The sequence below is a fragment of the Crocuta crocuta genome, unplaced genomic scaffold (assembly GCF_008692635.1).
Source record: "Crocuta crocuta isolate KB4526 unplaced genomic scaffold, BGI_CrCroc_1.0 scaffold35, whole genome shotgun sequence".
NCBI classification, from domain to species: Eukaryota; Metazoa; Chordata; class Mammalia; order Carnivora; family Hyaenidae; genus Crocuta; species Crocuta crocuta.
In genome coordinates, this window is record NW_027530625.1 from 1,758,087 (window position 1) to 1,769,917 (window position 11,831).

At 58.7% G+C, this 11,831-nt stretch overlaps 2 protein-coding genes across 9 annotated transcripts in view; one reads left to right on the forward strand and one right to left on the reverse strand.

Moving 5' to 3' along the window:
• DENND1A (DENN domain containing 1A) overlaps positions 1-11,831 on the reverse strand; it is a 917,228-nt gene that overhangs the window by 793,090 nt on the left and 112,307 nt on the right. The window lies entirely within an intron of this gene.
• NEK6 (NIMA related kinase 6) overlaps positions 1-11,831 on the forward strand; it is an 81,479-nt gene that overhangs the window by 51,011 nt on the left and 18,637 nt on the right. For all 3 annotated transcript variants that reach the window (XM_077768196.1, XM_077768197.1, XM_077768198.1), the window contains exons 5-7: positions 2,354-2,464; positions 6,731-6,839; positions 7,138-7,245. In XM_077768196.1, coding sequence (XP_077624322.1) covers positions 2,354-2,464; positions 6,731-6,839; positions 7,138-7,245 — 328 coding nt within the window. The remainder of the gene's footprint in view (positions 1-2,353; positions 2,465-6,730; positions 6,840-7,137; positions 7,246-11,831) is intronic.

Consider the following 11,831-nt stretch of genomic DNA (forward strand, 5'->3'; position numbering starts at 1 on the left):
CGGGCTGCAGGCTGAGAAGGGAATTCTGGGTGGACAGTGGTCCTCGGTCACTGGACCAAGTTCTGGGCTCGGCTTTGTTCTCTGGAGTCAGTCCCTTCCCTCTCCAGGCCACGGGGATTCCCCCCAGCTGACCTCTGGGGTCCCTTTTTGACCTGATCTGTGCCTTTGTGGCCTAGAGGAGTATTCGAGGGAGCCCTCACATCACCTGCCCTTCTCAGGCCTGCCCTGGAGCTGGGAGAGAGGCCTCCCCCTCCCCTCCCCCTCCCCTCCCCCNGTTAACACCCGCCCCTTGACTGAAGCTTTCACTCTCACCCAAACCCCCTCCAGTTTTTCCAAGTCATTCGAAAAACCGTGATGCCTAGTCTGCTGATGACCTTGGTGGGCATCAGGGAGGGATCCTTGACCTCCCAGGAGGTGTCCCTGGGAGGATGTATGGTTCCCCGGGGAGGGGAGCAGCGAGGTGGCGAGGTGAGCTCCAAGAGCGAACTGAAAGAACAGGGGACTGTCATTTATAATAATAACAGCGCTAGCACTTCATAAGGTGCATTCATGACTCTAAAGCATTTTCAACCTGATTGAGTGCCAGCATTCCATTCGCTTTGATACTTTTTTTGTAAATGAAAAGTATCAGCTGATGTGATGGCCAGTGTTAGCTCCAGGAAGACCTCAAAACAGAATCTGGGTAAAGGTGATTTTTTTAAAAAATTCTGGTCACTACCTGTTTATTTCTTTTGCTCATTTTTCTTTTTTGTTTTTTAATAGTTTATTGTCAAGTTGGTTTCCATATAACACCCAGTGCTCATCCCCACAAGTGCCCTCCTCCATGCCCATCACCCCCCTTTCCCTCCCCCCTCCACCCATCAGCCCTCAGTTTGTTCTCGGCATTCAAGAGTCTCTCATGGTTTGCCTCCCTCCCTCTCCCCTACTATTTTTCCCCTTCTCTTCCCCCATGCTCCTCTGTTAAGAGAAGGACAGACACCATATGTTTGCACATATAGGAGGATTAGGAGGACCTTAACGGAGGGCCATGCAGGTAAAGGTGATTTTTGACACAGCCACCATAGCAATTCAGTGCATGAAGGAAAGACTCTCAATCCAGGTGCTAGGAAAACTGGCCATCCGAAGGGACAGAAGTGAGCCTTGACCACTACCTCACACTGCACATAAAAATTTATTTGAAACGGATCATAGGCCTAAATGTAGAGGCTAAGACTATATGCTGGCTAAGGAGGGGAGGCCCAGGGGCGGGCCCAGAGCAGGGGTCCTGAGGCCTGGGACGGGCGGTGGGCATCAGGGTGGAGTGGGGTCAAGGGAAGGGCAGACACATGGCCAATGACAGAGGCCACCTGTGGCTCCCGGGGCTCTGACTGACGGGTGCCCACGATTCCAGACCCGCCTTGGGAAAAGAATTAATGGCAGATAGCAGAGCCATGTGATGTCTACCAAGGTCCCTCTCGTTTTAGAATCCAAAGACAGGTGTAAGTCGGCACACAGCACAGTGCACGTCCGTCTCACAGCAACTTCCACGTCTTCTAGAAAATGTGTGCTCCAGTGGCCTCTGCTTGTCTGCTGACGGCCGCCCCCGTTCACTTGGCCGACCAAGCCCTGGCAGAATACTTGCATCCCCTCTGCTTTCCCAGACTCTGGGATCATTTGGTGGAAACAGTCAGTTTGAGTTATAAAAAGTTGCCAAGGTCTGTCCCCTCTCAGCCGGGGGGGGCGCTGGCTTCCAGCTGGTGGGGCGCTGTCCTGTCTGGGAAGCACATGGGCCATGGTGGTCAGGCCAGAGCTTTGGCTTGGAGCAGAGCACTCAGAGCGGCTCTCACGCCAGGAACTGTTGGTTTTTTGTTTTTTTTTCCCCAAGATTTCACGAAGATGTGTCAAATTGAGAGGAGGGAGGGAGAAGGGAGATGGGCGCACATGGGAGTGCCAGCACAGGCCTGCTGAGCACAGCAATAGGGCGGTGGGGGCCTGGTCCTACCGTTGAGGGTCACAGGTGGTGAGGAAGACGAGGAGGATCCTGTCCACAGGTGTCCATAGAGTCTCAGGTCCGGGCAGTCACCAGGTTAGATTGTGTTAGGGGTCTCGGCACCTCTAATGCTCACTACTGCTCATCAGTACATTATGCCCATTGTACAGATGGGGAAACTGAGACTCAGAGATGCGGAGGGCATTTCCAGTGTTGCCTAGGTCTGCCTGACTCCCAAGTACAGGGCTTTCCCCCAAGACACTCCCCTCTGTAGCAAGGCCAGGGCCCTGCTAATGAGGACCTGCCGTGAGCCAGCACAGGGCAGGCACTGGGCTAGACTGGCCCTCATTGGTTCTGCCTCCCCCTCTTTCTCTCTTTGGACAGCAACTAAACCATCCCAACATCATCAAGTATCTGGACTCATTTATTGAGGACAACGAGCTGAACATTGTGCTGGAGCTGGCCGATGCTGGTGACCTCTCGCAGATGATCAAGGTGAGTGAGCCTGGCAGGCAGGCTGGCTCCGGGGGCTGGACGGACACAGGGAGCCCCGGATCTAGCGGCCCCTCAGCCTGGAGTCTCTGCTGCTGTGGCATCGGGTGGAGGCTGTCCACCAGGGCCACTCAGCCTCCCTTGCCATGCCCCATAGGCCTCAGCCGTGGCCCGGAGGGTGCCCACATGGGCTCTATCCCCATTTTCTAGGATGGGGGAGAGGGTCAACCATGGACAAAAAGCACGCCTCTGGCTGCCCCCACTGCCCCAGCCTGCCCATAGGTGGCCTCATGGAAGGGACAGGAACAGAACCCTCTGTTAGGTCAGACCCCAGCTCACAGAATCTGCGAAAATGTGTTGTGTGTCCCAACTTTCCAACAGGAAAACCGAGCCCAGAAAGGCTAAGAGACTTAACCAAGGACACGCAGTAACGCAGGCGATAGCACCATGCCTGTGTGGTGCTGCTCTCTGTTTCCTAGCCTGGGGCCCTCCACACATCAGCACCCAGATGATTTCCCGGGGGCCCCTCCAGCGCTGGAGGGACACCTTCAACTCCCGTGCAGTGGCTAAGGCCGGGGCTCTCTGACAGGTTGAGTGACTTGCCAGGTCTGGCTCTTGCTCTGCCTCCCGTGGCAGCCCCCACACTGCTCTGCCCCACCCCTGCCCCTCCTCCTGAGGCCCAAGATCAGGCCCACTGAGAGTCTGGCTCAGAAGCCATTGCAACTCCATCGCTGCAGCACCTACTGTAAGCCACAACCACACTGAGCACACATATCACTGGGTGCACACTGTCCTCAGAGAGTAGAGCTCAGAGAGGTTTAGTCGCCTGCCTGAGGCTACACAGCCTCTCAGTGGGACCCCTGAGCCCAAGCCCTCAGCCCCGCTCCCTGCTTCTGGAGGCCCTCACTCCCCTGCTGGCTTGACCAGTCTGCAGACTGTCCGCCTTGGGTCCCCACCGCCTCCTTCCCCCAGCCCAGTCCGGCTGCTTCTGAGTGAGGCCAGCGACACCAGAGCCCCCATCTTGTTCCCAGCAACACTTGCAGACAGGGCCAGACATGGATTCCCCGCCTTTCCCACCAGGCGCTAGGGATTGAGCAATTGCTCAGTGCTTGCTCTTCTGAAATCTGGCTCCTAGGAATTCGGGTGTCGTTGGGAAGCGGTATTACTTGAGCTGTTATCACCTGCTTTTATATTTTCGTTGACATATTAATGTGTTTGCAGGGATGTTAATCTCCACACAGATCCCTGGTGGGAACAGATGTGCTCTATCATGTCTTGGTTCTTCCTTCTCTCCCCCACCCCCACCCACCCGGTGTTTCTCCTTCACGTGTCATTCTCTTGCTGAACACGCACGCATCCAGCACCCACTGTGTGCCAAGACCTAGGTGTGGGTGCTGCCCTCAGGGAGCTTGCTTTCTAATAGGAGAGCAGACCCATAAAGCGTCACAAGTCCATGTGAGCAAGCCAAGTTCAGGACCTGGGGGAGCCAGAGAAGGCTTCCTGGAGGAGATGACCTGAGATGGGGGTCTGGTGACAGAACAGCTTGCAAGAGCCCAGTGGGATGAGCAGTCCAGGGTCCACAAAGCACTGGGTGAGGTGGAGGCAGGGGGTGTAGGAGGAGGTGAGGCAGTCGGGTCACCCAGGGCCTCACTGTCTGGGCCCAGGATTCGAGGCCTTGCCCCAAGGTCAGCCAAGGAGCTTCCCAGGACTCATGGTGGAGAGTAGACATGATCCACATGGTGTTCTGGAAGAAAGACTAGATGCCCAGAAGGTGGGGTTGGGGGTGGGAGTGGAGTCGGTGGACAGGAGCGGAGGGGAGACAGAGGAAGGGCCTGTGGCCAGGGTGCTGCACCCTGAAGCCCCTGCAGACCCCGGGCTCCTTGCAGTCTCAGTCTGCAGAGTGGGGCTGGAGTCAAACGGGGGTGGGCGACTGGGCCACTCAGACCCCTGCCCCACAAAGCTCGGTTTCCATCTTTATCCTGGGGGTACGTGAGGGACTGCGGGGGGCTGCGGGGCTGGGCGCAGGCTCCTTCTGGGTGAAAGAGAGGAGGTAGGCACGTGGGTGTCCAGCAACTCGTGCCTGGCCTGGAGGGTGGGGCGCCCCTCCCCAGCTGCCCTCCCCTTCTCCCTGGCCTCCTCGGGGTCCACACCAGCCCAGAGATCAAGTTGGTCCCTTACCCGCTAGGTTTCTGGGGGCCAGTATCCTGGTTTCCAGGCCTCATCTCAGGAGCCCTCCTGACCTGACATGGTGCCTCCTCTCCCTGGGTCACGGGGCCCTCCCTCCTGCCCGTTCCTATTCCCTCTGCTCCAGCACCCGGCCCTTCCCCGTCAGGGCCCTGCCTGGGTGTTATCCCCAGCAAGCGGGAGAGGCCCCTGCTAGACCCTCCTCCTTGGCGGGGGCGGGGGGCGGGTTCCTATGCCTCAGTTTCCCTGTCTGTAATACACTCTTCACAATGCCGGGGGCTCAGTTTCCCTCAGTGGCCTTTCCCACTCTCTGGTTGCCTCTGGGTACTGAGGGGACCTGGGGACCTTGCTGGGGCCCCAGTCTGGGGCTGCACCATAGTCGCCCCACTGGGCTACTCTGAAGGCTGCTGGCCAGTAGGCCTGCGTCCCAAGGGCCCGCAGCCTCAGGCCAAGCAGCGCCACCACCGCCACAGGGCAACGTTATTTATGACGGACAGTGAAGCTGAGAGTTGCCGCCACCCCAGAACCCACCAGAGACTCTGCGCCTTCCCGCTAAATGTCACACGGCGCTTACAGGACGTGACATTTAGAAAATCACCATTTGCAGCCGAGCTTAAAAGCTGTAATGAGGATTAACCAACATCACAGCGTAAATAACGCTGCAGCCCAGCCCACTATGGAGACCTGGGGTAGCCTGGAGGGTAGTGGGGTCTTGTGCCAGCGGTCTGTGCTGGGGGCCTGGACAGCTCACCATGAGGCCCCTCTCCCAGAACAGCCTCGGGAGAGCCTCATGGGGCTTTACTGCCAGGCCAGGGGCTTTTGGCTATGACTGTCCCATTGTTGGAGGTGCCCAGATCCAGTCCCAGCTCTGGCACTTCAGCTGTGTGACCTGGGGCAAGTTCCTAAACCTCTCTGAGCTCAGTCCCTCATCTGGTGGTTACTGGTGTCATTCAGAGTTAATTAGGGTTAAGAGTGTAGCTGTGGGAGGCTGGGGTCAAGGTGTGCCTGCCCCTTACCAGCTGCTGTGTGGCCCTTGGTTTCCTCCTGTGTAAGATGGGTGCAGTCACCCCTGCCGAGGGCCCAGCACAGTGGCTGCACCAGGCAGGTGCTCCGCAGATTTGGCCCAGGTCTCATCTTCCACGCACACACCCTTCCCTGGGCCAGGAGTGTGTCCTGGGGCGGCCACTATCTCCCCTGCACCAGAGCGGCGGCCCGAACAAATGGGCCCATGGCTTTGCCTCTGGTGCTTTGGAAAAGATGGTTCTGGAGCAAAACACCTCTGAATGAAAACCCAGTACTCAGGTTAGCGGTGTGTGTGAGTCATTGCCCCCCGCACCCCTCCCCCCCAGGCCTGACTCACAGGAGACTCCCTGGAGGGATGTGGATGAGGACCTGGTCCATTTACTCCTCCTGGGACCTTTGGTTGCCTACAGCTCACTCAGTGCAGCTTGGGTGGTATTTTGGATTTGGTTTTGTTTTCTGGAGCATTAAATATATTTTTTCAAGCAATGAAGTAGATTAATGCCTGTTGAGACTGTGGCGGGGGTGGGTGGTCTATTCAAGAATGTCCGGCTGTTTCCTTGCTGCACTGAGATTTGCCAGTTCCCAGGGGCAGGGCAGCTGGGATTACCCCCCAAGTATCAGATACCCCCATTCTGGGCTAAGCTGGGGCTGGGGGCAGAGAGAGTCCATGGCAGTCCACTCTGGCAAGGAGCTTCCCCTTGAGGCTGTGGGAGGAGATGGGCATGTGGCTAGAAAATGCTAGAAAAAGTGTGATTGGGAGAAGCCTTGAAGATGCGGTCTGGGCATCCTTTTCGCAAAGTCCTCCAGGACCTTTGCTCTGGGCCTCCACCCTCAGGGAGGTCAGTGCTGAGTGGGGACAGACAGGTGGCCACTGAGGGCCATTCGGGGCTGGAGCACACGGGAACGCCGCACCCTCTGTTCCAGAGGTATTGTTTGTTCGGCAGCCTGACCACCCACCCCGTGCCAGGTGCCAGCTAGCGCTGGGGACAGGACAGGGGCACTGCCCCATGGTCACCTCCCTTGTGGCCCGTCACCCAGGCCTGTCTGTCTTCCCCACTGCAGTACTTTAAGAAGCAGAAGCGGCTCATCCCCGAGAGGACAGTTTGGAAGTACTTCGCACAGCTATGCAGCGCCGTGGAGCACATGCACTCTCGCCGGGTGATGCACCGAGGTATGCGCCCACCAGAGCCAGCAGGGGGCTGGGCACCCCTGGGGCCCAGAAGGCAGCGTTCCCTGCTCTGGGGAGAATGCTTTGGGGACATCCGTGAGGAAGTCGGACCATTTTGTACTCCCCAGACAGGTGGGTGTCGAGCATCTTGCCGGGGCAGTCCAAGAGTCCAGCCCAGGGCCTCACCCGTGCCCATTCTCTGATCTCCCGAGGACACGCAAGATGCTCAATGCTGTGGGTCCTGCCCTCCCCTCCCCCCACTTCCCACCCTCATGCCAGCTGCCTTCTCCTTCCTTTGTAGACATCAAGCCTGCCAACGTGTTCATCACGGCCACGGGCGTCGTGAAGCTTGGTGACCTTGGCCTGGGCCGCTTCTTCAGCTCTGAGACCACTGCAGCCCACTCCCTAGGTAAGGAGGCCCGTGCACACATCCTGGCAGTGGCTGCTGGTCCTGGGCGACCCTGTGTGGGCGACCCTGTGAGTGGTGCGAATGTTCACCCCACGGGGCCTTTGGTCCATGAATGCAGGAAAATGCCTACCCGAGCCCCAATCTCTATTAGCCTCTTCACCACAGTGACCCAGAGCGCGGTAAACCGAGAGGCCTTGGAGGGGGCTCCCCTGCACCTCACGCTGCCTCACGCCCCTTCCAGGAAAGGATGGCGGAGCCTGTTTGATGCAGCTCTGTGGTCGTACAGGGTGGCCGTCCCGTCTTTCTCGTCGCCGTGTCGTGTTCCGGCGCATGGGTGGACTGCTCAGTCCAGTCCTCCTGGGAGGAGGGGAAGGACACTGGGGCTCTTTCAGGTTTTGGCTCTTACACAGCAGTTTTGAAGCTGCAGAGTCCAGATTCCCAGGTTCTCACCCAGCAGGAGGTGACATTGTAACTGGATGTGAAGGGTGAAGGGGAGCTGGTGGGGCAAGGAGCGGGGGACGGGTGAGCCAGAGAGTGGGGTGCGCGGGGGTGCCTAAGTGTCAAGCTTGGTGGGCCATGGGGAGCACCTGAGGGCCGGACTCAGGGATACACCTGGGCCTGTGAGGGTTTCGGGTTCCGTGAAGCGATGCCCAGTTCAGCATCTATATACTGGGTGTGTGACTGGGTATGAAATGTTGGAGGATGAGCAGTTTTTGTTTGATTAGAACATTAGACCTCTCTGCTTTAAGAAACCAGAGGAGTCCCCAGTGGAACATAGATGCGGGGTCCCCTGTGCGTTACAGCAGGGCATATCAGCATTTGACCAGGGCTGGGTGGAAGGATCCAGAGCTGCTCCCACAGAGCCCGTCCCTGCCTCCTGGAGGTGGCGTTTGCCGGAGAAGGCGCCCCAGAGGCTTACCCACCCGTGTGAAGGCTGACCGCCCCCCGTCCCCCTGGAGACCACTGTTCTCCGTGGTCTCTGCCCCCGTTTGCGGCCCCAGCCTGTGTGTCCCCCACCCTCTCCCCGAGTGCCTGCGGCATGCCGTGAGTACAGACAGCAGCTTCTGGTGACGGCGAGGTGCTCTCTGGAAGACACAAGTTCCTGGTGGAAACTGTCACTATTCATATAGGTCCCAACTGCTTAGAGGCTCTTGGGGTGAAGCACACAATCAGGCGAAATGCACGAACTGGAGATCGGCAGCTCTGAGCTGGTCCTAGAGTGAGAGAGTGTGTGTATACGTGTCTGAGTGTGAGCGCGTGTGTCTGTGTGGGAGTAAGTGTGCACATGCGAGCGTGAGCGTGTCTGAATGTGGGGGGGGACGGGGTTTAAAAGGACATCCTCTGCGTTTATGACACTTTACTCACACCTCCAGTAGCTGTGAGGGTCCGTAGGCTCCTTCCTTTGTGCGAACGAGGGATCTGGAACCCAGGAGCCTGAGGGATCCTCCTGAGTCACATAGCGGCAGAACCAGGACTCGAACACCTGCCTCTCCTGCGGAGCCCGCACTTCCTCCAGAAGAGCAGGGCTGGGCCATGGGAGGTGTGCTGGCTCTTTCTCCAGCGCNACACCCTTTCTTAGGAAAGTCAGTGCTTGGGTGAGTTTGGGACTGTTTACCTCTCTGCTTTAAGAGCTTCAAAAGCCAGACATTCAAGGGCAACTGTCAAAGAGAAGAGTTAAAGCCGCTGCCTCTGTCCCCTGTCAGTCAGGTCCCTCCTCTCGGTCCCTCCACCGAGGAGACTGCGCGCTCGTCAGAGCCGGTTAAGATCACATCATTAGGAACGGGCAGAAATACGGGCTCGTCCGACAGGGTGAGTGTATCGACTCGGACTGGTGCACTTATTATATTAATGAGAAGAAATTGGAACTGGGGAAAAGGCTGCTCGCTAGGCCGGGCTCTTTTCGAGGCCTCCGAGCCGCGACCGGGCCAAGTGGTGGGTGGGAGGAGCCCTCCTGGGGTCCTGTGCCTGTGTGTCCAGGGGACGCCAAAGTCCTGCCCCCAGGAAGACTCTCGGAACCAAGGCCGGGACTCCACCACAGGACAGCACAGAGCTAAACCCAGGGCCCGAAGTCCCCCCGACATTGGAGAAAGGGCCCCTTGCCAGTGAGGGTCTGCAAACAGCTAAGTCTCCTGCACACATTTGGTAGGGCAAGAGATTGGACTAATTGCCATCGCATTGTGACTCGGAGAGGACTTGGGGTCAGGACTTCTTCACACCCGGCGCATGGGCATGAATTATGTATCCACCATCCCTGCGCACCTACTATGTGGGGATGCCGTGGCGGCAGCCCCGTTGCCCTGACAACCACCTCCTCTTCTGAGGCTGCTGACCCCCTGGCAAGGCTTATGCAAATCCCATCCCCTCCTGCCTCTCCCTCCCGCAGGTCCCTCCCCGCCTCTGTATTTGCTAACACGAGGCTGGCATGAAAGGGCATTAGTCATGCCATGGCCAGGCTGACAGGTGCGGTACCCAGCGGTGGCAGAGCTGCTGCCTCGGTGTCAGGAATAGGAGCCGTAATTAGAGTGCGGAACAGAATGAGCGTCAGACGAATTACCAGGCAGCAGATCATATTTGTCAGGAAGGATTGCATACATAAAAATTAAGTGACAGTACACGCCGGCGTAATGAAAGAAAAATGAAAGATTTGCCTATACACAGCTCACAAGCTACAAGCAAGTGTCTCGCTCCGAGCAACGGCAGCAGCTGCAAGACAAATTGTAGGGCTGGGAGAGCAGGCCCTGCTTGTTCGGCAGCAGTGACAGGGCGGCCGCAGGCTGGAATCGGGGGTGGGCGGGGAGGCAGCCTGTGCCCCAGGCCCATGCCGGGCCTCACGCCACCCTCTCCGGGTCCGGGGAACCGGTCCGATCGGGGGCAGCCCCCGCAGGTCCAGCGGTCAGGGCACGCTGGCTTTCCCAGGCTGTCAAACCCTGGCCTGACCACAGGGCGTAACTTACTTCCTTCTCCCTTCCCCCGGCCGACCGCCCTGGCCCAGGCCTGGGTGCTGGGGACCAGATTCTGCAGCTTTCTCTCTTCTCAGGAGGCCCCCAGACGCAGCCAGTCCCAGGGGGCGTGGCAAGGGGGCAGGCGGAAGCGTCTCCTGAGGGCCCCTGTCTCTAACTGGGCCCTGACCAACCCCAGGATCCACTGGGGGCCGGGGGCTGCAGCAGATCCTCCCAGGGCTGCCCATTACTGACCTCACCAGAGGCGTGAGTTAACGAAGACAAGGCTCAAAAGATGTTTGAAACATGTTTTGCTTTTTAAAAAGTCATCCCAACGAGGTTTAGTATCTCCACTTGACAGATGAGGAAACTGAGGCACAGAGGGAGGGGGTGCTACCACATCCCTGTAGTCACCTGGCCCTCAGGGACTAGAGCTCCTCTCCAGGCACATCCACAGCGTCCTGGGAAGTGGGTGTGAGTCCTGATGAGCTCTCTGGGTGCCCAGCCACTGAGGGGAGAAGCGCGTCTGCCCTCCCAGAGGGGCTGCCGGGACCTGGAGGCTTGTCCTGGGCTGCAGGGAGGGAGGATGGGCCTCCTGTCCTTGCCACCCGGGCAGTCCTGTGAGCGCACTCACGCTTGGCACCGGGTGGGCCCCGGGGAACATCTGCTCAGTGGGTGCAGGGACCTCACAGCCAAGCATCCCTGGGGACCCCACAGTGGGGGCACAGAGCACCGTGCAGATGCGTTCCCTGGGCCGCCTCCTGCCCATCCCGGCAGGCCAGACGCTTGGGAATAAGTGGTCCAGACAACCTACTTCAGCAGGCACATCCGGTTCCTGAAGCCGGCACATCCGGTTTGTGAGCGCTGACCTGGTGGAGGTCCTGGGAGATCACACCCGGCCACCTGGCTTGTCCACCACACCCTGACGTTTCTCAGGGCACACACTGTTCCTAGATGAGCTGACGCCCCAGAGGGAAGGAGAGGGTCTCATGAGGACCGCACAGGAAGAGCCCTGGCTGGGAGATGACCTGCAGCTCGCCTGTTTGTGGGCTTTGTCTGTGCCCAGCCCGGCCGCTCACCAGGAACGCATTAAGGGCCATCGTGCTGCAGCCTCCCTGGGGGTGGGGCCGCGTCCCAGCCGGTTAACAGAGGAGGAAGCCCAGGTGCCGCCAGGTGAGCACGTTTGCAGTGCGCTGCGGGGTGCTCCCGCCAGAGCCTGAGGCACGGCCGAAACCCCCCCACCCCCCTCCAGGCCGTCCTGGGTGAGCCCCTCACACCTGGAGAATGTAGGTGCTGCACAGAGCACAGGGAGGTGCGCCCGGGTCTTCACATCTGCTAGAGGACCTCGGCGTGCGAACTCGAAACAGGCAGGTATTTGTACAGATGTCAACAATCTGTAATTAAGTCAGCACGGGGAAGGGGCTAGGCTTCTCCTGAAGGCTGCGTGTGGCCCAGCATAGGGCTGGCTGCTGGTTTAAGGACGCGACAACCCGCGGTGACACAGGTGACTCTGGTAGGGTGTGTGTGTCCATGTCCATGTCTGAAGGTCCATTGTTGAAGGGGAGCGGGGACAGTCTGGAGAGGCCTTGAATGCCAGGCTGAGGACCTGGCCTTTCTCCCTTGAGGGAGGAGAAGCCAGTCCCAGTC